Source organism: Epithele typhae, assembly GCF_022376455.1.
Source record: "Epithele typhae strain CBS 203.58 chromosome Unknown BXZ73scaffold_22, whole genome shotgun sequence".
NCBI classification, from domain to species: Eukaryota; Fungi; Basidiomycota; class Agaricomycetes; order Polyporales; family Epitheliaceae; genus Epithele; species Epithele typhae.
Window position 1 is genome coordinate 413502 of NW_025954213.1, and position 23265 is coordinate 436766.

General features: G+C 61.9%; 6 protein-coding genes across 6 annotated transcripts; 4 read left to right on the plus strand and 2 right to left on the minus strand.

Annotated features, from left to right (window-relative positions):
- Positions 1-1509: 1509 nt before the first annotated feature.
- BXZ73DRAFT_46431 (CAF1-domain-containing protein) lies at positions 1510-3127 on the plus strand (the record flags this gene model as incomplete). Its single annotated transcript, XM_048019691.1, has 5 exons — positions 1510-1602; positions 1674-1867; positions 1980-2141; positions 2366-2582; positions 2738-3127. The coding sequence occupies 5 exons, from the start codon at positions 1510-1512 to the stop codon at positions 3125-3127; spliced, it is 1056 nt and encodes a 351-aa protein (XP_047878246.1).
- Positions 3128-7312: 4185 nt separating this feature from the next.
- BXZ73DRAFT_101195 (CenpB-DNA-bind-domain-containing protein) lies at positions 7313-9300 on the plus strand (the record flags this gene model as incomplete). The annotated part of the gene is made up of 3 exons (XM_048014820.1): positions 7313-7792; positions 7853-8379; positions 8433-9300. 3 exons carry the CDS (start codon positions 7313-7315, stop codon positions 9298-9300), a joined length of 1875 nt encoding a protein of 624 aa, XP_047878247.1.
- Positions 9301-11740: 2440 nt separating this feature from the next.
- On the minus strand, positions 11741-12090 carry BXZ73DRAFT_89851 (uncharacterized protein; the record flags this gene model as incomplete). Its single annotated transcript, XM_048025410.1, has 2 exons — positions 11741-11834; positions 11969-12090. The coding sequence occupies 2 exons, from the start codon at positions 12088-12090 to the stop codon at positions 11741-11743; spliced, it is 216 nt and encodes a 71-aa protein (XP_047878248.1).
- Positions 12091-14926: 2836 nt separating this feature from the next.
- On the plus strand, positions 14927-16612 carry BXZ73DRAFT_89852 (NADH dehydrogenase; the record flags this gene model as incomplete). The annotated part of the gene is made up of 9 exons (XM_048025411.1): positions 14927-14983; positions 15052-15125; positions 15164-15195; positions 15289-15383; positions 15475-15566; positions 15630-15874; positions 15958-16013; positions 16079-16422; positions 16531-16612. The coding sequence occupies 9 exons, from the start codon at positions 14927-14929 to the stop codon at positions 16610-16612; spliced, it is 1077 nt and encodes a 358-aa protein (XP_047878249.1).
- Positions 16613-17674: 1062 nt separating this feature from the next.
- BXZ73DRAFT_89853 (mitochondrial import translocase subunit Tom22) lies at positions 17675-18256 on the minus strand (the record flags this gene model as incomplete). Its single annotated transcript, XM_048025412.1, has 3 exons — positions 17675-17746; positions 17883-17942; positions 18002-18256. The coding sequence occupies 3 exons, from the start codon at positions 18254-18256 to the stop codon at positions 17675-17677; spliced, it is 387 nt and encodes a 128-aa protein (XP_047878250.1).
- A 379-nt stretch (positions 18257-18635) lies between these two features.
- Positions 18636-22189, plus strand: BXZ73DRAFT_46460 (uncharacterized protein; the record flags this gene model as incomplete). Its single annotated transcript, XM_048019697.1, has 17 exons — positions 18636-18733; positions 18787-18829; positions 18881-18886; positions 18951-18979; positions 19051-19167; positions 19272-19439; positions 19500-19619; positions 19725-19943; positions 20069-20274; positions 20336-20356; positions 20408-20460; positions 20521-20648; positions 20710-20812; positions 20860-21154; positions 21222-21418; positions 21496-21525; positions 21863-22189. Coding segments are annotated over 17 exons (2160 nt in total), but the record flags the coding sequence as incomplete, so codon positions are not given.
- Positions 22190-23265: the final 1076 nt, after the last annotated feature.

A 23265-nucleotide genomic window follows, 5' to 3' on the forward strand; every position in this document is an offset into this window, starting at 1 on the left:
CCTGGTGGTCCCTTTGACACAGAGAGTATGACCGCGAAGCGTTGAGGAAGGCCGGAGAAACTCGGGACCTGGAGGGTGTAAGGAACATCCGGTCTTGTTACAGCGGCGAAGAGCCTCGTGAGTCGTGCGCGCTCACAGTCCAGGCAGGCCTGCGCCGACACCGAGTCCGCGACTCTCGTACTGCTATCCCCGAAGGGAGGCAAGTCGCCGCCCCACATTGCAGAACACGCCTTTGTCGAACCCCCTTCTACGGCGGATTCGCCCTGAGCTTGCTTGATCTCTGACGTTACTGCCCCGCGCCCCGCGGCAGCTCTGCGCGCCTCATGGGGTGGTTCCGCCGCGTGGCACTCAGCAAGAACGCAAGCCAGGCTTCCCTTCCTCGGTCCCGTTGGAAAACGCTACACGAGGCATGTCTTGAATGCCGATGCTTACGAAATTCACGATCGTGTGGCGCAAGGATGGAAATTGCCGGATCGTAACGAGAAAGACGCGGGGAGCGTAAGCGCAGGAGGAGAGTTTTAAAAGCTCGGATGAACATCGCCATCTGGGCCAACCGCCGCCCACCTCACAACGGCTTCACCTCCTCCTTGGCTCATTATTGTCTCTACTACCCTGCCATACGACGCCCCACTATCTGCGCCCTCTACCGTGCCCGCCTCAAACCATGTCCAACAGAGACACCAGCCCCTAAGCCCCACCTCATTCGAAAGCTCCGACGGCCGAGACTGGGACAGAGGCGGGGATTTACGAGAAGTGGCGATTTTCTGGAAGCACAGGTGTAGTGATCTACTTTTGGATGATTTCCCGGCCGCAACTGTGAGGCTGCTCTTGGGAGCAAACGGACAAAGGCATCGCTGCCCGCGTTCACCCACGCAATAGCGGGGGGTCTAGGTTTTCGCGAGTTCGCGTCAGCGCAATGCCTCGCTATTGCGATGGATGACTGCGACGACGATCCCGATGAAAGGACCGCCGCGCAGGAGCATCCTCACAGCCGTCCGTCCTACTCTGGTCATCATTGATGCCGTGTGGAGCTCACTGCTTGTCACTTACCTTGCTCTTCGTGGCGGTACTCAAGAGTGTCGTTCCGTAACATGCAGCAAGAATAGAGGCGGGATAGGTGTTGGCCAGCAGTTCAGCTGAGACTGGAGGGGCTGCAGTGCAGGAAGCGGCGGGTGTGGTTACGTGTTGAACCTTGGGAAGGATTTGTTTGGCGTTGCACCGGCGTAGCAGTAGATCGACGCCAAAGAGAAATTTCCGTTGCAACCCAAGTTGATACCCTGAGATTCTATGTTGTCTATCGTGGCAGCTGCGTGATTGAGTGTGAATCCAGGCGGGTGAAGAAATGAGAAAAGCAAACGCCCACGGAGCGCCCAACACTCCTGCCAAACGTGGCATCATCACGTGCGCCGACCCCGCTGACCGTCGAGTCCCGACCATCCGCCAGTCCAACCGCTTCGCTCTCCTGCGTACATCCACTTCTGCTACCTAACCACCACCAATCTTGGCACCATGACGCGAATACGTGAAGTCTGGGCACCCAACCTCGAGATGGAGATGGCTAACATCCGGGATCTTATCGAAAAGTACCCATATGTTGCTCTCGTACGTCTCACCGATCCGTTCACGCCACTCGTGGTCTCACAAGATGAACATCCGCTTTCACATCTACCTAGGACACGGAATTTCCTGGCGTTGTTGCACGACCAATAGGCGCATTCAAGACGTCGTCCGACTACCACTACCAGACCATGCGATGTAACGTCGACCTGCTGAAGATCATCCAGGTCGGCCTTACTTTGGCAGACGAGGACGGCACCTACCCCCAGGACGTATCCACATGGCAGTTCAACTTCAACTTCAGTGCCGAGTATGTGCCCTCCTTCGACCGTCCTCTTCCGATGTGTTCCCTCCCACCCTACTGCCTCGCGGCGGGGTGCAAATGCCAGGCACTTTTGCTTATGTAAGTCACCCCCTGGTAGGACAGATATGTTCGCCCCGCAATCGCTGGATCTCCTCCAGAACTCGGGCATCGACCTGCAAAGACATCATGAAATGGGCATCGAGCCGAATGACTTCGCTGAGCTCATGATTACGTCTGGCCTCGTCCTGTCACCAGACACCAAATGGATCTCGTTCCACAGGTGAGCGATCCTCCCGCACTCGACCCTGACGCTCGGCCTCGCATCGCGGGAACGAGGCGGGGTATATGAAGAAAACGATGGCGGGGAAGCTGCATCGCGTCTCGTTGTGGGCTGTTGGCGCACTGTTGTCCCCCGGGGGCGCGCCCGGGGGCCCGCGCCTCGGCGACGGCTTGCCTAGTATGGACGCGACGTGCGAGATGCTGACTGCTCGTGTTTCTCGGCAGTGGCTACGACTTTGGCTACTTCGTCAAGCTGCTCACGGGACAGTCGCTCCCCACCAACGAGGAGGCCTTCTTTGACGTCCTCCACACGTGGTTCCCCACGATCTACGACATCAAGTTCGTCATGCGCTCGTGCAAGCTCAAGGGCGGCCTTCAGGATGTCGCGGATGATTTAGGGGTACGTTGTTCGTCTCCCCACCCGTGCGAGCTCTTGGTCCAGGTTCGGTGCGTTCGGGGCTTGCAAGAATATTCTCGCGGCGCGGAAATGACGTCTGCGCAAGTACAGCCACGGCCCTGCACCCCAGCTCGAGACCGCACACTGGCCTAGGCCTCACTCGAGCCGCGAGACCTCGTGGCTAACACTCCCATCTGCAGGTGATGCGCATCGGTGCCTCCCATCAGGCAGGGTCCGACTCCCTGCTGACCGCGACCACGTTCTTCAAGATGCGAGAGCTGTACTTCAACGGCACGCTCGACGACCCCGACTTCAACGGCAAGCTGTACGGCCTCGGCCAGACCTTCTCCATCCAGAACGGCGTCGCCGAGAACGCCCGGGTTGGCACCGCTGCGACGATCGCCGAGCGTGAGGACCGCGCGGGGCCCCGGGCGGCCGAATCCCAGCCCCAGCAGGGTCACGGCGGGGTGATGCTCACGACGCCGGTCATGGCCGGCGCGATGCCCGCGCAGATGCCGACGACGCCGTACGGGCCCATGGGGAACGGGCCGTATATGCGCACGGCCATTAACGTCGGAGGCGGGCGATAGAGCGGGAAGCGGGGATGAAAGATACAGGGGTGGGCCCAGGGGATCCGTCGTGGACGTGGAGCTGGGGGAGCGGGGTGGGTTCGGGTCTGATCTGCCCTGGATTCGGTGGATGTGCGCGTGCAGGGGGCGTTGTAGGATACGGCACGGATGCACGGACTTGGCTGTACGATTGGTTCTCTGTACCGACTCGCGCTCTGTCGTTCGCCGTCAACTTCGTTTTGTTATCTTCGCTCGCTCGCTCGGCTGTGGGAGTGGACGCACGGGGGTCGTTCATCTCCCGGGTCCTGCGCTGATTTCGCCCGCAGGGATTGTGGCGAGGCTATCGCGAGTCTGTCTGGCGATCTCGCCGCTCCAAGTCGCCGCTCGCCAAGCACCGGGAAACGTAACCGGCCGCGATGTGCCCGACGCCAGGACAATGCACAACACCCTGCGCTGAGAGCTCCTCCTCCCCTCAGCCAGTAGCCTCGCTGCGCAGGTACCCTCCTCTCTGCCCCCTTCCCGAACGTCGGTCCGTGCGTCTCCACGCCCTCCCCTCCCCCGCCGCTCGTTCGTGCGCGATCGTGCGGGCATGCGCATACACGGACGACACGTACCTGAGCAGATGATCCGCGCGCAGGCCCGCAGGCCTGCGCCCCAGAGTCGGGCGCACGGGATAAAGTTCAGACTTCCCGCCGAGAAGCGTTTCGTCTTCAGGCGTTCCCCTGCTGGATCCCATGTACACTAGCGACCGCCCGGAGGCGGGCGCCTTGAATTTTATCGGGAGGGTCCGAGCCCGGCTCCCGTCGAATCAAAGGCCCACCCTGCCCGCGTAGTATACTCCACCGCAGCCCTGTCCGCAAGGGCCTTCCCCGGCTCCGAACGGGAAGGCTGAACGCGAGCCGCCTCCTCGCCCTCCCTTCTGCCCTCTCCTGCTGCGGTGGGGTGGCCCGGGCCGACCGGTGGTGCCGGTGAGACCTGGGTGAGACCAGCGTATTCGCCGCCGCGGCCCCTCGCGCCAGTCATGAATGCACGACCTGTCCCCGGCGCCCCGCCAGCCGCCCGTGTACGGCGAGGGCTCGGGTGTTGGACGGCGGCCGTCGAGCGTCGGGCGTCGGGTGTCGAACAGTCCACGCTGTGGGCTCGCCTCGTCGGCAATGGGCGCGGCCCCCGCCCTGGCGGCGTCGGCGGCGGGGGTGCTCGTGCGGGAGCGCGCGCTTGTGCATATAGCCCGGGCCCAGGGCGTCGGCGCGCCGCTCCCGACATCGACGCTCGAGCCTGGCCAGGGTCGGAGAGGCTCTCCGGACGGATCAGGGCCCGGCGCGCATCCGGGGACGACATGGCCACGACGGCGGCGGGCCGCCCGACCTTCGCAGGGGACGTCGGGCACGCGCTCGCGGCGCCCTCGCTTGGCGAGGATCTTGCTCTGCCAGAGTCGCGGCTAGGCGCAGATGATCCAGGTCCGGGCCCGGCGTCGTGGTCGTGCAGTCACGCGGTGCAGTCGCGTCGCGCATAGGGCCGGGCGCGGTTCTGCGGCGGTTGCGGCGCGGTGTGTTGTAGTGGGGGAGCGAAGTGCAGACAGGGCGGGGGCGGGCGAGCCGATGGGGAGCGGGAGTAAGGGGAGCGGGCGGAGGGCGGCAGGGACGCCCGCGCTGGCTCGAGGGCAGGCTCCGTTCAGGGTTAATTTCGAGGGCTGATGGATCAATTTGCGGGCGGGCGGAGATGATTCGACGCAGCGCGCTCGATCGTCGACCGTCGACGTCGGGGGTTCGAGGGTGGACCCTGCAGCTGGGGCCTGGCCGCGCGCGGGTGGCTGTGGTTGATAATGAAGGTGGAACTCGAAACTTGAAACCGGGCTGAGCGCTGAGCGCTGCTGAACGCCCTCCGCCGAGGGCCATCAGCGCTTTGCACCGGCTGGGGACTGCGGCCCGCGCGCGCCGGGAGACAACTGTGCAAGCGACGGCAAGGGCGTTGAGGGGGGCGGTGGCCGGAGAGGACGCGTGGGCCAGGATCGATGGAACGGGACGAGGAGGCGAGCGAAGGCGGAAGAAGGCGAGATCGAAGAGGGCGGCAGAGTGGCGCGAGCCGCATGGATCATGGCCAACTTGCGGCCCATCGCCGAGCGGGCGGGCCAGAGGAGGGTCGAGTTAGGACGCGAACGGGGAACGGACAAGACGCTAGGCCGCACACGCCCACATTGACCCCCTGCAGCCCACGCACATGGGGGCGGGCGAGCCTAGACGCGTCGTCGAGCGAAACTGCGCCGTTCGAACAGAAGGAGGAAGGGGAGGATCCGTCAATTATCCGGGACAGAAAACGTAGAACAGACTCGCACCGCGCTTTTTCCGCCCGTAACAGGAGGACGCCGGGACGCGGTCAGAAAGCCCTCGCAGCGATCCGATCCCTAGGGGGCGGTGGCCAGGGTACACATGACCGCGCAGGCTGCCGCGGATTCGCACTCTGGTGAGAGTGCTGCGGGTGCATGACGACGCAGGGTGCGAACGTGCCAAAGGGGGACCAAGGCGGAAGCGACATCGGAAGGCTGGTCGAGAGTTGGCGGCGGAGTCGGTGAATGGGACGGCATGGGCCGCGCGCTGCCCGTTTGAAACGCAGTACTTACTGGGTGCGAAGGACCGAGGGCGGGCCGCTTGGCGAGTGCCGGCACACGGAGTCCCATGGGTCCACGCGCTCGTCAAGGCTGTCGTGGGATATCCTCGAGCTCGTCTTGTGCGCGGTGGGCGCCGCTGCGGACCAGGCACGCAGGCTCGAGCTGCGCGGAGCCGTCTGGGGGGATTGGGCACACAAGCACCCACGGGCGAGTGAGTGAGCGGGGGCTCCCACCTTGGTGGGAGAGTGAGAATACAGGACAGCGGGGACTTGGGCGAGGATGCGCACCTTAACGCTTGAGCGGCGGGGCGGGGGGAACGCGGGGCGACCCGGGTCACGGGGTCGCGGCGCAAGGTTGGGAATTGGAAACCGAGATCCCAGACATCGCCGCCGAGGGAGAGGAGAGTTCAAGCAGGCAGGATGGAGGGGCGATCCGTGGGGAGTGGCCAAGAATACGCCGTCCGACATATGAACGCGGGAGGGAGCGGCGACCGTCAGTCCCCGAAGCGGGCGAAGACAGTCGAGAAGAGTGTGAGGTGCAGGTGCCCCGGGGCCCGAGAGGGTCTTCCGAGCTAGAATACAACCAAGGGGTGGCAGAGCAGTTCTACGCGCGAGCTAGGGCACGAATGACTGGCAGATGGACTGGAGTCAGGGATGCGCGCTGGGCGCGGCGTGTGCGATGACGGCAGGCCATCCACCCAGGCTGTGGCCGATGGCGCGGGCAAGGCGAGGCTGCTAGGCTGCTCTCTCGCCTGCAGAGGCGACAGCTGGGCTTGCCGGCGATGGGGCAAACACACGTCGTGCACGCTTCCCAGCCCCGACGCCGTTCGTGGTCCTGGGCCAGCGTTCGCCCGAAGCTGCTTCCTCTCCGCTCCTGCGCGGCCACGTCCTAGAACCGCGCGCATCCGCCGAGAACCACCCAGGAGCCTCATGCCCGTATCGCAGCCACGCCTATTTCTCCCGCCCGGTCTGCGCCAACCATCGGCAGCCCCGCGCACGCCAGCCGGGACTAGTGCGGAGGCAGGGGTAGGCGTATGGGGCAAGGGTCGCGGCGGTGTCCCTGGTGCGCGCACATGGCGGGGGGCGGGCCGGCGGCATCCGGGCGGCCGGCGGCGAGATCTCGTCGGGTCATCGCCGGGGACGGCGGAGGGGCGGGCGGGCGTGAGAAGGCGTGGGATCGGGTGAGAAAACGGGAAACCTTATTCGATTGCCTTGATTGCACGCGGGTGCGTGGATGACGTGCGGCGAGCGGCGCGTGCCCGGCTCGGACGCTGGCGGACGGCGAGGACGAGGACGAGGGCTCGGACGGCGGCGGGGAGGAGGTGAACGTGTGCTCGAGCCTCTGCCTGCTGCAGCGGACGAGAGCAGCAACGGGGCGCATCCGTAATCGCAGAAGGCGTGATCGGAGAGATCTCAAGTCCTGGCCCCGGCGCGGAGTCCGCGGCGGCTGATTGGAGAATTGCGAGCTCATAAGGCCTCCCAGACGCCTGGCCCTCAGCCTTTCTCTCGGACGGTCATCATCGCGGCCGCGCCGTCGTCTGTCCCACCTCCCCCGCTCCCGGCTCGTGCCCATGCCCCCAGCGAGCACACCCGTCCGCCGACATGGACAACCCTCAGCACTACTCGCCCTCCGGCCTCGTCTACCCGCCGCCGCAGTCCCTCCTCCCGCCCCATCCCCACCTCTCTGACCAGCCCGCCCACCTCTCTTATCCCCCAGACCCCTCCTGGTCTGCCCACCACTCGCCCTCCGATCCCAGCTCGTCCGCCCACTCCCAAATGGCCGCCCTCATGCCCCAGCCCCCGCACCCGCATGGCCCGCTCAAGTACGCCCATTCGTCCTCCCGCGACCATCTCCCGCCCCACGTCCCTCGGCAAGTCTCAGATTCATATCTCACTGGCATGCCATCCCCCGTCCCCGACTCCGCCTCATCGGCGCAGCACATTGCCTTTGACTCGCCCCAGGTCGAGGGCAGCATCGGTCCGGACAGAAGCCTTTCTCGTCGCCGCGCACGCACCTCGGATAGGCTCCCAAGCGGAGGAGAGAACTCGGCCTACGCGTCGTCGTCGTCCCAGTCATATGGCGTTCGTCTCCAATCTTCTTTTTGTCCGCTGCACTACTAAACCTCGCTATATGCGTGTTAGCACAACCCTTCTCCCCAGTACTCCCACCCCCACGGCTCGCGCCCCCAGACTCCCGCACAGTCGCTCTACTCGCTGCCTGATCTGTCGCAGCCGCTGGTGATGAACACGGTCAATCTCTACTCCTCCCCCTCCGCTCGTGTGCCCGAGTGGCGCTACCCAGGCCCTCCGCAGGCGCGCTCCGCTTCGGGCTCCGCCGCCTCCGCTTCGTCCAACCCTCGGTCTCAGTCCCCGGCTGTGAGCTCTGCTGGCTCGATCACGTCAGTATCCTCTAGCTCTCAGTTCCCTGGCAGCTACAAGCCTTCCGAGTCGCCCCTTCCACCAAGGACGAACAAAAAGAAGCGTCTGGTCAGCCGGGATCGCTACAACATCTGTGCCTACGCCGACGCGAACCCTGGGGTCAAACAAGAGGACATTGCCGCGCGCTTCGGGGTCGAGCGGAGCACGGTCAGCAAGATCCTAAAGCATAAGGAACGCTGGCTGTCGGTCCCCGTGGACGATGCCAATCTTTACGAGCTGGCCAAGTTCAGGTTCGTCAACCTCCCCTCTCACTCCCATGCCTCTTGTTCACATGCCCTCTCAGGCCATCGAAGTTTCCTTATCTTGAAAGCAAGCTCAAGGAATGGGTCATCCAAGCTTCCGGAGAAGGGAAGACGCTCACCGATGCCGTCCTGCGGCAGAAAGCCCGGGAGTTGGGTAATGCTGATGGCTTCACGCCCGACAAGTTCAAGGCAAGCTCTGGGTGGCTCGAGAACTTCAAGAATCGGGTGGGCATCCGGCGCGGGACTTACGTTGGGAACGGCACGCTTGAACGACAGCTTCGAGCCGACGCGTCAGGATACATGACGCCTGCGATGATTGCTGCGAACAAGAAGAAACTTGCTGAGAAGGCCGCGCTCCATGTAGCGGTATCGCGAGCTCTGAAGTTGCCTCCGCTTCCGTCGATGGCTCCCCCCGACGCGCCCTACCGGATGCCAGATCCTCCATCCGGGAACGCTTACGCTGAGCACGATATCGGAATTGAGTCCGAAGACGACGACGATTTGGCGTCGAGGAACGCGCATGGGCATCCAGACTCGACCTCTCAGCCGGACTGGTCGAGGTACCCGGTGGACACGTCACAGCCCGAGTCGTACTATTCCACCGTCAACGACCAGGCTCAGCAGCAGGACGCGTCTGAAGATCGTCAGCACGCGTCGCCCATTCAGGACGCTCCACCGGCCCCCTTCGTCGTCGAGATGGAGGGCGGGGAGCAGGTCCTTATCCACCCCGAGGTGCCAGAACGGTACGACCCCTCCGAAGAACGCATGCCCACGGCGAAGGAGGCTGAACGCGCGATGCAGATGGTCATCAATTACTGCTGGGCGCAAGCCGACAGGCTCAACATCCCCAGTTCTAGTCTCGGCGTACTACAGGAAGTTCGGCTGAAGCTGTTCACCTCCCACCACTGACAAGATCCCGTCGGTGGCCCGCTCACGGTGCTCGATGCACCGCACACGGCCGTCATGGCTGCGGCCTATCTCCCGTCCTCTGTCCCCGGTCCCGCTGCGACGCTGGCCGTGGCGTGCGTGCGTTGGCGACTCGGACGGCGCAGTCACCGTTGCTCGGCCTGGTCCGGACACGCCCAAAAACGTTTGTATGACGCACCGTCACCGCAGTGTATTCTGGACTATCTGTCTGCCTCTCATGTTGGGTCCTCCGTCGTCGTTCCTGCACATGGACTTGTGTCATTGTCGTCAACCATCATCCGTCTCTGTTCACTCATGCATGCATCATCGTTCTCATACCACGCATCTCCAAGAACTTCATGACCCCCCGCCTCCATTTCACGCACTTGATCATGAACGCACACTAGTCTGTTTTCTTAGTACTTTCTCCCCCACCCACCCGCTCTCACTCCCCTCCTCCACCTCGCTCCCACCATTGTCCGATTTGGCCACGTTCATTCATGTTCATGTCACGACCCCTTACGTCGTTCCCGTTTCTCTCGCATCAGCATGCCTCATCCTGCATCTCAATGTTCCACCACATCATCCACACATGTTTTCCTCGGCTTCTCATCCATGTTTACCCTTCCCCTATCTCTTTAGTCGCGCCTGTACATACGGTAGAACGCAACCTCCCCGTTATCCCCTCATCCCCTTCTCCCCGCCCTTCCTCTCTTCTCCGCCTTCCTCTTCCCCGCAACCTCCTTCTCAGCTCCCCGCTCCACCACCCCCCCTGCCTTTCTGAACATACCGTCACCAGCACCCTCACTCAGTCTCTGAATCATCGCTGTCCCGTTGTCCTCATCGCTTTGATTATGGCATCCTGCCCGAAATATACATAGTGCATTCGCAGCGCCCTACGCCCGCCCGCCGCCCGTCTGACTTCCGTCCCAGCCCGCTAAGTATGCATCCAAACGCCCATCGCCCACGTCAAACCCGACACATGACACCGCAGCACCTGGCCGACTCGAACGAACGCTCCGATCAAGCCCGTTCCCCTCGGACACTCGAAACCGCAATCCACCACACGCCGTCGCGTTCCGTACAGCCTCCCGCGGCGCCCTGGCCTCCTTCACCCCGCCCCCGGTTCGAGCATCACCATGAGGCCCGTGGCCCGCCGCGGTGCGCGATAGGGCCACCGCGACCGCCGCCCGCTCCGTGGCCCGCGACGTCGGATCCCAGAGCTCCGAGGTTCTTGGGCTTCATCGCAGAGCGTGGTACCGCTAGATCGTGACTTCTCTTCTGGCGTCCGGCGCATGAGGTGGCCGTACATGAAAGCATCAAGTGCGGACGGCGTCGAACCCCCCTCCGTTCCGTCGCTAGCGTTGGGGCGCAGACGTTCGGTGCGCCGCGGAGCGAGGACGGGGCGGAGGGGGTGCGCTCGCGGGCGTGTGGCGCTACCAGGGGGCGACGTACCCGCGATAGGGGTGGGATCCGGCGCTCCTGGATGGTGGGCGCAGCCCGACTCCGCGCCGCCAAGCAATTTTGGAACGCTGCAGAAGCTGGAGGCTGGGCTGCTGCTGCAGGCGCGACGTCGCCTGGCTTGGATCGAGTGCGCGAGGCTCCGCGGGACCTTTTGGGCGTCGGAAGCCGCGATTGAGTCCGAGGATCGAGAGTCCCACTCAGTTGAGCGGTTGCTGTCGTCATTGCGTGGTACCATCATTTCGAGGCCTCCGAAGGTGGCGACGAGCGTAAAGAAGTTGCAGGACGCGGTGGACGGTGGAGCCGTGAAGGAGGATGGGGAGGCTTGCGGATACAGTCGCCGACTGGGTACTGGTGGAAGAGGGGTGGGAATAGGCGCCTGTGCGGGCAATTGCCGCAGCGGTAATGTCCGGAGTTCTCAGACGTTGCACGCCATATCTAGCAATGAGGGCGAACTGGGCTGGAGACGAACAGGCAGGGAAGGGGTGGGTCGTATTGAGTCCGTTGTGTTGCGAAGGCGTGAGTGGGCATTCACGGAGGGGCCGCTGTCATAGAACGCGACTTGCTGGAAGACTCCGCGATGAGGACGAGGCGGCCGGAGCCGTCGGTGGGAGCGAGACGCGAGGCTGCAGCGGCCGGAAAGTGTGGCTGGATGCTCTCGGGGGATGTAGAAGAGCATAGATGCGCGTGGATGGGTGTATCATGTGCTAATTTGGCGCACGATGAGGGAAAATGCCGTATTGACGAAGATAACATGGTGGGGGTACCACACGCAAAACGACCCGAGGGGATCTCAAGCGAGCTACGCTTTCTTTGCGGGAGTGGGATTCGCGGCCTGGGTGCGGACTTTGAGCTCTTAGTTTTGTCGGACGCGATGCTGCATGAGAGAACAAGGACGGCCCACGGAACGCGGCAGCATCGAAGAGCAGAGCAACAAGGTGTGAGAAGGGGATTGAGGAATGGTACGGCATGGCAAGCAGACTCACCCCTCCATCGCCACGTTCTTCATGATGGTGAGCTTCCCTGAAGACGCTGCAGTAGCCACTTGCTGCTCGATACTCTTGTTGATCTTCGCACTCAGATCCTACCCCAGATAAATCAGCATACGAGTATGAAGCCGCTAAAAGCGTACACGGCACAATACAAGTGCATGCAGTAACATATGATTGCGTGATCGGAGACGTACCTTGTGCATCTGAGCCTGCTTTACAAGCGCAGCCTTCTTGGCGCAACGTGACGCTTGCCCTTCTTCGTCGCTGCTGCCGCCCTCTGGGCGTGACGCGAAGTGTTTCCCTTCTGCTTGGAAAGGCCTTTCGTCTGCCCTTGTACCATGATTCAATATGAGACAAGCTATGGAGGGGTCCAGGAAGGCGAGGGTGAAGACAGGGAGACAGGCGCCCTGGCGGGCGAAAAACTGCGCTGGTGTTGGACGTGTGGCTGTTGGCCGCCGGCGGGCCGTGGGGACCGGGCCGGGGGACCAGGAAGCGGCGGGTTAGCCGAGGCCGAGAGCTGTGCAGGCTCATTTTGCCCTTCTCCGAAATACCCCCGCCATGCTCGCTGGCATCGCCCGGTCGTCTCCCACCTCTCCGCGTTACCGTTCCTGCTCTGGGTTCTCGGCGTATCTGTCGCAGGAATGTCGGGAATATTACAAGAGCGCGCGCACCTCCTACGCCTCCGGCATCGCCCAAGGGTCGACCTCTGGCTTCCCGTCGAAGGAATGATGCCCGCGTCTGATCTTCCGCTGAACACGTTTTGGACGGAAGCTCTAGCGGAGATCTCGGCCTCTCTGTGAGAACTCCGTTGCCACCAAAGTGCTTCCGCCCATGTCCATGTCACCGTAGCATCAGCGGACGCACAGGTTTCCGCAATGGGTATGGTCTTCTGCAGGGTAGTTTGACCAGCGCGACAGGTACATCATGTTGTTGTATCGAAGGCCATCCTATGATCTCTTATTTGCACTCAGTCATCCAAATACACACGTCTTGGTTTCGCACACTCGAAACGTGGCGTGCAGGAGAAGTGGCTGCATCATGTCAATGATCGCAGACGGTGGCTTCAAACCTGTAAGCACTCGGGTCCCGTTGCATACATCTTTGATAGTGACAGTGTATCAGGATGCAGATGTTCACCCGCTTGGAAGTCGCTCCCTGCGGAACGCATATAGCCCGCTCCCCACGTCCATGCAGCCCTCCGACACCCCTCATGACGACCGCGACGTGGACGTTCTCTATCGACGACTCCAGTCCATTCATCTCGTACTTTCCCCATGGTGCGTGACTTTGCTTGTGCATGCTGGAATCGATACGATGCTTTGGAACAGGCGATGGAGGCATTGGAGATGAGAAAAGCACAGGATGGCAGCCCTGGTACTCGACGCGGGGTTCAACGACTTCGGTGGGAGCCTGGAACTGGGTACTCCCTTCATAAGACATCCTCCCCAGGGCGTCCCTGACTTTCCAATTCAATGGTGCGTACTCAGGTCTTGTCGCATCAGACACGAGCTTAAGCCGTGGCTTTTATCAGGGACCAGGTATTCTTGTATGGGGAGGCGACTTGCCAGTACGAAGTGATCGTGGATGGCATGCGCGGGGCACCATTTGACCCTCTACCAACCGGCTCTTATATCGAAACGAGAGCCTTTCTTACTCGAGACACATCGTAACACTCGCCCCGCACGCGAGTAAAAACCAAACGTTCTCTTTCGATCGTGCCGAGGTGGGCAGACCGGGAGGGTGAGCTTTTCACTTGCTTGTTGTTTAGAAATGTCTCATAGGGTCATTAGCCCTCCAACTCAAACTTTTGTGCCTGCTACCAACACTTCCTTCTTTCACTACGACCAGAACTGGATGCCAGATAGCAATCCTCAAGTACCTGGAAACAACACCCACAGACGTTTTACAAGACGCAAACAATGGGATATACTCCTTTTCTTTCCAAGGATCGGGACTAAGCATCAATGCGGCTCGTGACTTCGGCGGGGGTCTATACACAGTGGTGAGTGAACTTTTTGATCTGCGCCCTCTTACGGACTGAATCTTCTACCAGACACTTGACGGCGAGACTACTCATTATAACTCTAGCACTACATGGCTTGTCGGTGACACTGTGTACTATTACCAAAATGGTCTCGACCCAGGTGCGGTGCACAACGTCTCTGTCAACGCTACGGGAGGGCTCGGTCATCTTAGCTCGGTGACGTTGTTCACTCCGGAGGGAACACTGTAGGCATTGCCATTCCGACCGAAGATGCATGTTTGTAACACTAATTCTTTCCACCGTTTCCCAGTACATCGCCATTCCCGGATGAACCCTCCTCTTCAACGACATTCAACTCTACTTCCGCCACCTCATCTATCCCCACACCATCGCTTACGTCTCCGAATAGTTCATCCTTCAACTCTACCCCCTTTTCAACGGCCGCATTAGCTGGCTTGGTATCCGGCGCCGTCATTTTCACAGCGATATTGACGTCATTTGTTGTTTGGCGCATTATGAAACGGCATAAAGCGACCTCCGCCGTACACAACCCGGACCTCGTCCCCTTCATGATGGTCACCTCCTACGATACCTATGATAGCGCACCACTCGCGGGATCCGAGAAGTCTCCTTCGGTTGTATCTTCACAGCCACGGCTCCCTTCCATTCCCCTAGTTTCACCTCTCACCAGTCCGGTGGCTAGCGGGGAAACCTTCACTCAACGACAGTCGCCGGTGATGCCAGAGGAGGACATCTCGACGATATCCGACTGCTCGGCATCTGTATACTCTGGGCCGGATGTGACGGACCACATTGCAGACACTCTGGTGGAGCGTGCTGCACAGAGGTCTCAGAAAGCGTGTAATTACTACGAACATGTCGAGGATCATCCAGATGTCTGAATCCTGACGAGCAATTCGCTACTCATTTTCGCTATACCTTTCTCTGGGTTCCCGTGTTTTCAACCTTGGACACTATCTGTATTATATTTTTGTCGTTCTTTTGTATTTCTGCCAACGTCACTCCCTTTTCTGGTGTTCCCAGCGGGATTCGAACCGCGCGTATGAAGCAGCGCGCAATATGATTATCACGCACTCCCATTGGGCCGCCGTCAAAGCGCCCGTGCGGAAGAACCCGGCGTCCGGCCAGCATCGAGCGACGTCTTGCACACCGTCTGCAACGTTGGCCAGCTATGTTGGCCATCTCCTCCAAAGCCGTGCGTTTGCCGCGCGCGCTCACTCACTCCAAGGTTCGTGTCCCCCTCTATCGTCTGCTCATGGTCGCTTTCGTGTGCTGACCACACGGTGGGACGTACAGCGAGCTTTGCATGATTTGACTATCCTGCCCTCTGGGAAGGCTGCCGTCCAACAAGGGCCCCCGGGCGTAGCGCGGTGACGGGTCGTACGGTGACGGTTTTTGGGTGCACGAGTTTCCTGGGGCGGTATGTAGTTGCGAAGCTTGGTGCGTATTCCTCCAGTTTGCCTTGAGTTTGCCCTTGGTAGCAGCGGGCTGGCGGTGGGTATGTGCTGATGATGCCTTTGGGGCGGTTCACAGCCAAGGCGGGCTCGCAAGTTATCATTCCCTACCGCGACGAGGATGAGAAGCGCCATCTGAAGGTCCTCGGAGACCTGGGTCAGATTGTACCGCTCGTAAGTACTTCAGTCCTGCCTCTTGCGCAGTGTTTCCCACGTGGCGAGTGTTGCGGAAGACGAGCGGGTGCTGAAGGGATTGGTGTTGTAGGAATGGGACCTTCGTCGGCCAGACCAGATCGAGGAGTGTCTGAGACACTCTGACACGGTGTACAACCTTGTCGGGCGGGACTACGAGACCAGGTAGGTTCTCCATTAAGTGCATTCACCGTCTCCAAATCTGGCCGCTCAAACCAACGTATGCAGCAACTACTCGTACGACGACGTTCACGTGCGCGGAGCCTCTGACATCGCGTCTATCGCGGCACAAAACGGCGTCGACAAATTCGTCCACGTCTCGCACCTCAACGCATCGCATGACTCTCCCTCCGCATTCTACCGCTCCAAGGCAATGGGCGAGGAACGCGTCAAGGATGCCTTCCCGACCGCGATGATTGTCCGCCCCGCTACCATGTTCGGCGCCGAGGACAAGTTCTTGAACAATATGGCTAGTACGTACCCCGGCCTCTATCCGACTCGCCCACGGGACGTGTCACGGTGTTTAAGCGGCGTGCTTACGGCCTCGCCACTACAGTCTGGCCGATCTGGTGGAAGCTGAACCACATGCAGACGAAGGTCCGCCCCGCCCACGTACGTACCCGGCCCTTCTCCGCTCCACAATGCGCACCGAAGCTAATCCCTCATACCGCCGGCAGGTGCTCGACGTCGCGCAGGCGCTCGCGAACACCTTCACCATGGCCCCGATCCCGGGGACATTCAATTTGCCGGGTCCGTCGACGCTCACGTACGACTACCTGCTCGCGCTCGTCTCGACGATCACCTACAACCCGGTGAGCGGTGCACCGACGATGCCCAAGCGCGTCGCGCTCGCGCTTTCGTCCCTGGCGCAGAACGTGTGGTGGCCACTCATCAGTCCGGACGAGGTCGAGCGGCGGTACATCGACGACGCGACAGTGCCCGGCGACTGGGCGACGTTCGGCGTCGTGCCCGACGAGATCGAGGAGCACGCGATCACATACTTGAGGCGATACCGATCTGCGTGCGTACTCCCCTTCTGTGCTGCCGTACTTCAGGCTCTACTTGCCAGCGCGCCGCTGCGTGTTTCGGGGTGCGGGACGTCGCTGACGCGTTGTCGTGCCGTTGACAGGGACAACTTCTCGCGCCCAGTCGTGTTCCCCGCCAGCCGGGAGACGTCTTCGGTGAGTCCGCCCGCATGTCCGCCCTGTTGACTCAGCACGCCTGACCTGGAGCGCCCCGTGCAGTATGACTTGCCATGAGACGCCGTGCGCGGTGGAGTTGGCGGCGGGAGGTCGGGTGGGGTGGTACTACCGGCTTGCGAACTCGGAAGGAAGGGAGCCAAGGCCGGCGGACGGCGGAGGTACGGCTGGGGCGCATGGGCGTGTCTCGACGCCTTCGCGAAGGCGAGCGGAAGGCGTTCGCATCGCGCCGTTGCGTGTTTCGTCTGCGCCATGGCGCATAGAATCGATGCTAGGCTTTGACCGTACGCCACGTCTCGCCCACGCCTGTACACGCACCGCTGTCTGGTCATCGGCCCACCCTGCCGTTTCCTTCCTTTTCATTATCACCCACATGAGCGTGTCACGGATCGTATCTCCATTCAGTCCGCAATCAGCACTGGCCGGCGGGACGCGTCTGTGCAGCTGCTTGCGTCGTGTGTCGGACTTCTGATTGACGGCTCGAGGAAAGTCTGGCACGCGCGAACACGTCCCAGCTGGAGATGTGAACGCAGAACAGTTGACGGTGACGGCAGTGGCGGCTTCGCGCGGAACCAGGCGAGCCTGCAGGGGGCGTGCGTGCCCCTCGACATGGCAACCCCGTCATCGACGTGGTTCTACCATGGACGCACTGTAATAGCGGACACTGCACGCCGTCCTCGCCACCACCGCGCTGCTGGCAGTCCGACCCCGTCCGTGTTCTTAACGCTGTCATGCTGCCGTGTTGGCACTCTACGGGCCTAATGCAGAGACCCGTCGAACCGGGCGGACGCGGAGCCGCGCGAGGGGTGTCATGCCACGGCGAACACGAGCGAAATGACAGGACCCGCGCGCAGGGCTTCTGACCGCGGAATCGCAAGCCGGACAGCGTCTCGTGGCCCACAGCGTCGTGTGTCGCGCAGCTCTTGTCGAGTCCCTGCGGAGCCGGAATGGGGGCGGTGGTGTAATAGAGAGGCTCTAATGTATTATACAGGTCCGTACAGATGAACGTGAGGGGAGAGTGCGGGCGGGCGAGGGGTGTGGGAGGGCGAGGGAAGAGTGGCAGGGAGATTAACATCAGAAGCCCGGGGGCGTGACGCCCTTTTGTTGCGCCTGGCCCGGCGGGTACATCGGCGGCGGGGCGAGCACCTGTGGCGGCGGAAATGGGGGTGAGCGTACACCGCGGACAGGAGGGGACGCGGATGACGTAGCCGGCTGGTGCGAGCGCGGACGTCGGCGGCGGAGAGGGAGAGGGAGGGACAGCAGACGGGTGCGCGAGACTGACCTGTGCGCCCTGCTGCTGGGCGAGCATCTCCTTCTCCTGCTGGACGATTTTCGCCTCGTCCTCGAGCACAAGGGCCAGTGGGAGGCCGACAAGGAGGCGGAGGTGGTGATGATCCACACGAGGTTGCCGACGAGCTTGCCCGTGGTCGTGATCGCGCCCGCGGTCTTGCCAATCTTGGAGGAGATGCTGTGGCGGGTGGTGGGCGGGATGATGTCGGCGAGGGCCACGATGCGCTCGTAGAAGGACTCCTCGCCGTCGAGGTCGGAGCCGACGGAGGAGAGGGAGACAGAGGAGGACGTGCGGGAGGACGCGTGGGAGGAGTAGGGGGAGCGGGAGTCCTGCTCCTTCTCCTCGACGATCTCGACCTTGACCATGGTGGCGTGCGGGTGTGCGGTGGTGGTGGGCGTGCAAGACAGCGCTGGGCGGAGGCTGCTGGCGGGCGCGGAAAAGTGAGCGTGACTGTGACACGGCGGGAGGCCGGAGGGGCCCGCGGCTCGGTGCCGAGAAGGTTGGCTGCGGGGAGGGCGGGCGCCTGGCGGGCGCGTATGTAAGGCGGAGGCATTTCGCGCACCAACGCTCTGCTCTCGCCCTCTCCGGCCGCCCCGGCCTGTCCCCCTCCCCCGCCTCCGCTCTCTGTACCACGATGGATCACACGGACCAGCAGGACGCGTCCTCCCCAGCCTCTCGTGCGTCCGTCCCCCGCCCCATCTCCACCCCGTCCAGCCACCGGCTAGATCTGACCGCACCCCAGCATTCAACTTCTCCTCGCCCACCATGCAGAACCAGATCCACGAGCTCGCAAAGACGCTGCCACCGCCGCGAAAGCAGAACACCGCCTGCGATGCCTGCAGGTTCGTATATGCGCCCTCTCCGCTCTCTCTCCGTCCGACCGCGATCTGGACAGAGCGCGTAAAGTCAAGTGCAACCAGATCCCCGGCCAGGAGAAGGTGCGTCTCCTCTGCCGTCGCGCCACCCGCCCGCTCATGTCCCCCTTACAGTGCCAGGTAGCTCCGGCGCCCTTTCGCTCTCCCGTCTGTTCGCATTCGCTCATCGTCCTTCCCGCGATAGCACTGTCTGTCCAAGAACTACCCGTGCACGTGAGTCCCACGCCTGTCCCATCCCTGCCTCCCACCCCCGTGTGTGAACCCCCCTCATGGTCTGCGTGTAGTCATTTCATTCAGCAAGCTACCACTGAGAAGAAACGTCATGCTGCGGCCACCAAGCGGCCACGCACTCTGTCTTCTGGTAGCTCGAGGTGGGCTCACTTTCACAGACTAGGCACAACGTCCTGCTTACCTTACGGCAGCGGCCCGCCCTCTGGTTCCCGCCTGCAAGTTTCTTTCCCCTCTCCCCTTTATCCGCCCCGCTGATGCAACGGTGGTGATTCAGCGCCCCTGCAGAACACCTGGTCTCCTCCCCGCTTTCAGGCCCGTCCCCATATCAGCAACCACCCCCGCCATTTTCTCCGCTGGGGCCCACATCGCGAGTGCAACACATCACTACAGATACACAAACCCGTGACCTGCTCGCGTACATATTCTCGCCCCCAGAAACAAGGTTGGTGTCGAGCGCGACTATGTCCCGCCGAGCGTCTTCTGATACCCGACGATCCTCCAGCGCCCCAGGGATGCATCTCAATGGATCCGCGGCCAGCAGATTGGCTGCCGCGACGCCGGCGGCATACGCACAGTGGGGTGCCCTTGCGCATCGTCTAACGGAAGACAGCTTCCGGACCGAGTACGTGGTCGCTCCTATCTCACATTTCTCCGGGCCATGCTGTGTCACGCACGTTGTGCCCCGCTTATCAATCACCAACTTACGGTGCTTCTGTGTGACCTGTAGGTTCGCACTCGACCTCGTGGAGGTCTTCTTCCAGATCGTACATACCCGGCTACCCCTGCTCAACCCGAGCCAATTCCGGTCACGACTGCACAGTAGCCTATCAAGCGGTGGCACGTCCCCGAGCTCACCGCCGGGCAGTGCGGTCTCGCGCGCGCGGAACAGCAGCAGTCCGCCGAATGGCAGCATGTCGATCGATTCTCCGAAGCCTCTACACCCAGGGTGAGCGCAGTGACCGGTTCTTTCCGGCTTCCGGTGCACCCATGACTGACCTTGGCTGTTCTATTGGACATTGGCTTGCTCTTCTGCGCGCTTCACTTGCCGCCATCGCGCCCGTGGTCAACCAGTCTGGTGGCAACAGTCGTGGCGTGGGGTGCAAAGTTTTCGGAACACCCGCTGTGCATCGCCGACAGACATCAAAATCACGGCCAGAGCACGTTTGCGAAGGCTCTCATCAATCGTGCACGAGATCTGGCCGAGGATATGAAGGTCCACAGGATACCCAGCGCCGACCACGTGGTGATATCGCTGCTGCTCGAGCCGCTGCAGAGTCGTAAGTGCGATGCCGAACTGTTCCTGACGCTTGACACTAACGCGCTCGGCGGGGCATGCAGAGAGTTTGGAAGACAACGCAGGTCGGTTATCGTGCTATTCTTAGCTCGACGTCGCTGACTCTACCTCCGCAGGATTCCACGGCTTTTGGCTCGGCTCCGCAATACGATTGTTGCTCGACCTCCAGGTCTGTGCGCTCGGTGACGTGATCCAATGTCACTTTGCTGACGTGGCTCGGATTCTTTAGATAAACCACAAATCGGTTATGTCCAACATCGAGGACCCGGAAGCGCGAGGCACCATGATCTTTGCGTGGTGGATGGCATGTCTTGCCGATGCATACCGGAGTGTTTATTATCGGCGAAAACCTATGTTGTGAGTGATACGTTTCGTCCTGATGGGAGGGTGTATGTCTCCCTGACATCCGCCTCGGCAGAGATGACGACGACTACGATATCGACTTCTACACCGTGGGCCCCGTCCCTCCAGAACTTATTGAATCGCACGCACCGCAGCCGTCACCCAGGGAACAGTTGGAGGTGAGTCTTGCGCTTCCCCGCCGGAACGTTGCTGAAGGGCTGTGCAGTTCTTGGTAAGAGTCGCTTCGGGACCATCGGATGGAAGTGCGGTCGCGGACCCGCTGACCGGGGCTCCTGTTCACGACCAGGGTTACTATCGGGCGGCGCACGCACTGGCACGGATCGCAAGACAAATGTCACGGCAGCTATGGCGGCCAGCGACCGAGTCTGATGGTGTCCCGCTCGAAGTCCTCACTGGATTCATGACGTGCCTGAACGAGTGGAGGGACGAGCATCTGCAGCACGTCGGGGTGCCAAGTAACTTCGAGGCGGAGTGGGATTTTGTCAGCGCAGTCACTGCATGTAAGCTTGGCGCCTGGTTCCGATTGTTTCGGGAATTTTTGCGTCGTGCTGATTTTGATTTGCCCAGGTGCGAGCGACGCCACGTACCATATCATGTGGATCATCCTGTTCAACGCCCTTGATGACTTCGGGCTGCGGGAGGTGAACGATGTGACACGGACAGGCGTGTCTGAGACGCTGTTGCCTCAGCACTCCCACATAGAGGAGAAGAAGCGCAAGGTGTCGAACGAGGCTCTCCACGGTGCGCTGCGCATCGCCGGCTTGGTCAGTCTGCGCGAATCTCCCTTCCGCATTCATCTCCAAATGCTCACGCGAACCATGCCATACCTTTTCTCCCTCAGGCCGGTGTCTTGGCGACTAACGGCTACTTGGTACGCACATCTTCCTCCCGGCGATCCGCCGTGTCTTCGTTTGCACTGCTGACTATCGTCTTGCCTTCTTCTCATTCTCACCCCTTGCCTCTCGCTCCGGTGCCCCGTTATCGGCGCATGTCCTCGCCGTGTCTTGCACACACGCTGCCGTTCGTCCACCTGTGCTCGCGCTCACGCCTCCCCGCCCGCCACGGACCCGCGACTGCGCTCTGGAACCCCGCTCGTCCGTGCTTTCTCGCACGGCATGCACCCACGATCCCGCCCGCCGTGCACCTCCCACCCCTCGCTCGGACTCCCACCTCGTCTCCCACGCACGCGTCTGCGCGCGCACAAACAGCGGCTCGACTGCGCAGTCATGCACGTCAGCTGCATCCACTCGGGTATGCTGCTCGCGCGCTTCGGGCGCCCGGAGGTTGCGAACTGCATAACCGGGCTCGAGCAGTACGCGTACGCATACGAGGAGTGCGCATACTCGGCGGCCGAGATCCGGAGGGTGTACGACCAGGCCCTCGCGGGCGAAGTCGAGTGGAACAACATGGCGTCCGTCATCCCCCGCGTCGGCGGGAGCGGGGACCCGATCACCAGCACGGGCGCGAGCTCTGGGGCGGGCGGAGGGAGCAACGCGATGAACGTGGACCAGCCGATGTTCCCTGCGTTTTCGTGAGGGCGCGCAGGGTGGACCCCGTCGGCGTAGGGTTGGCTGTGCGGTTGGAACGGCGCGCCTCTGATCTACTAGAAGCCCGCTCGAGGAGGGGTGTGTTCAAAATGTCCCAAGAAGCTACTACCGGTACACTACCACCTCGCCGTCGCCGTTCCCATCTACCTTCTGTTGTATCATGCCTCATTCCCTGTCGTACTCGTCCCCCCGTTTTTGTTGCTGCCGTTGCCATCTCCACAACGTCCCCTAGCGCGCCACCTCACCACTACTACCGTCGCCACGTTCACCCTGCCTTCTCAGCCATCACGACGTTGGATTCCGCCTCGCGACCGAAGCGTTCGCGATTCAAAGTACTCCCGATGCCGTCTGCCCCGTCTGTCTTGTAGTAGCCCACCGCCCGTCGCATCCCCTCGCATCGCACATACCCTACACCTGTACTAGAGTAGTCTCTCCCCCGGAATGTACCTTCGTCCGTACTTTCTCTGCCCTTTCATCCAACTTTTCGCCTGCATCCGAGCATTCACGACGTAGAATCCCTCGTGTCCCCCGCGCGGAGACGGAGAGAACCCGCCCCGAGACCTTCGACGCTCGGACCGCGCGCTCTGATCACGATACCGAACGTCCGTGCTACTACTTACGTTGTCGTCGGCCCCGCTCGCACCCCGCGGGTCGGTCAATGGCGACGGAAGCTGCGACTAGTGCGCGCCGCCGGGCGGCACGAGGCTCGAGCTCGGTCCCGTGGACCCCTGATGTGCAAGTGGAACGTTGTGCCGTGGATCACAGTTGCCGTTCGCGGCCCCGAGGCCCGAGGCGTGCCATGCGCTGCCATGCGGGGCCCGGGGGAGAGCGCAGCGGCTCCGGGGAGTCACTAGTGCCACAGGTCCGGAGTCGGAGCCGGAAGGGTTCGAGTGCGCGCGCGGCGGAGTTGGGGCGTGACGGGCGTGACTGCACCGTTATATTGCAGCCAGAGCGTCGAATGAATGTTTGCATGGCCTAGTCATTTCAGCGACGCCACGATCGACAACAGCGCACAGAACTTGATCGACGAGCGCGCTCCGACGTCGGGTGGGAGGCCGTATGTA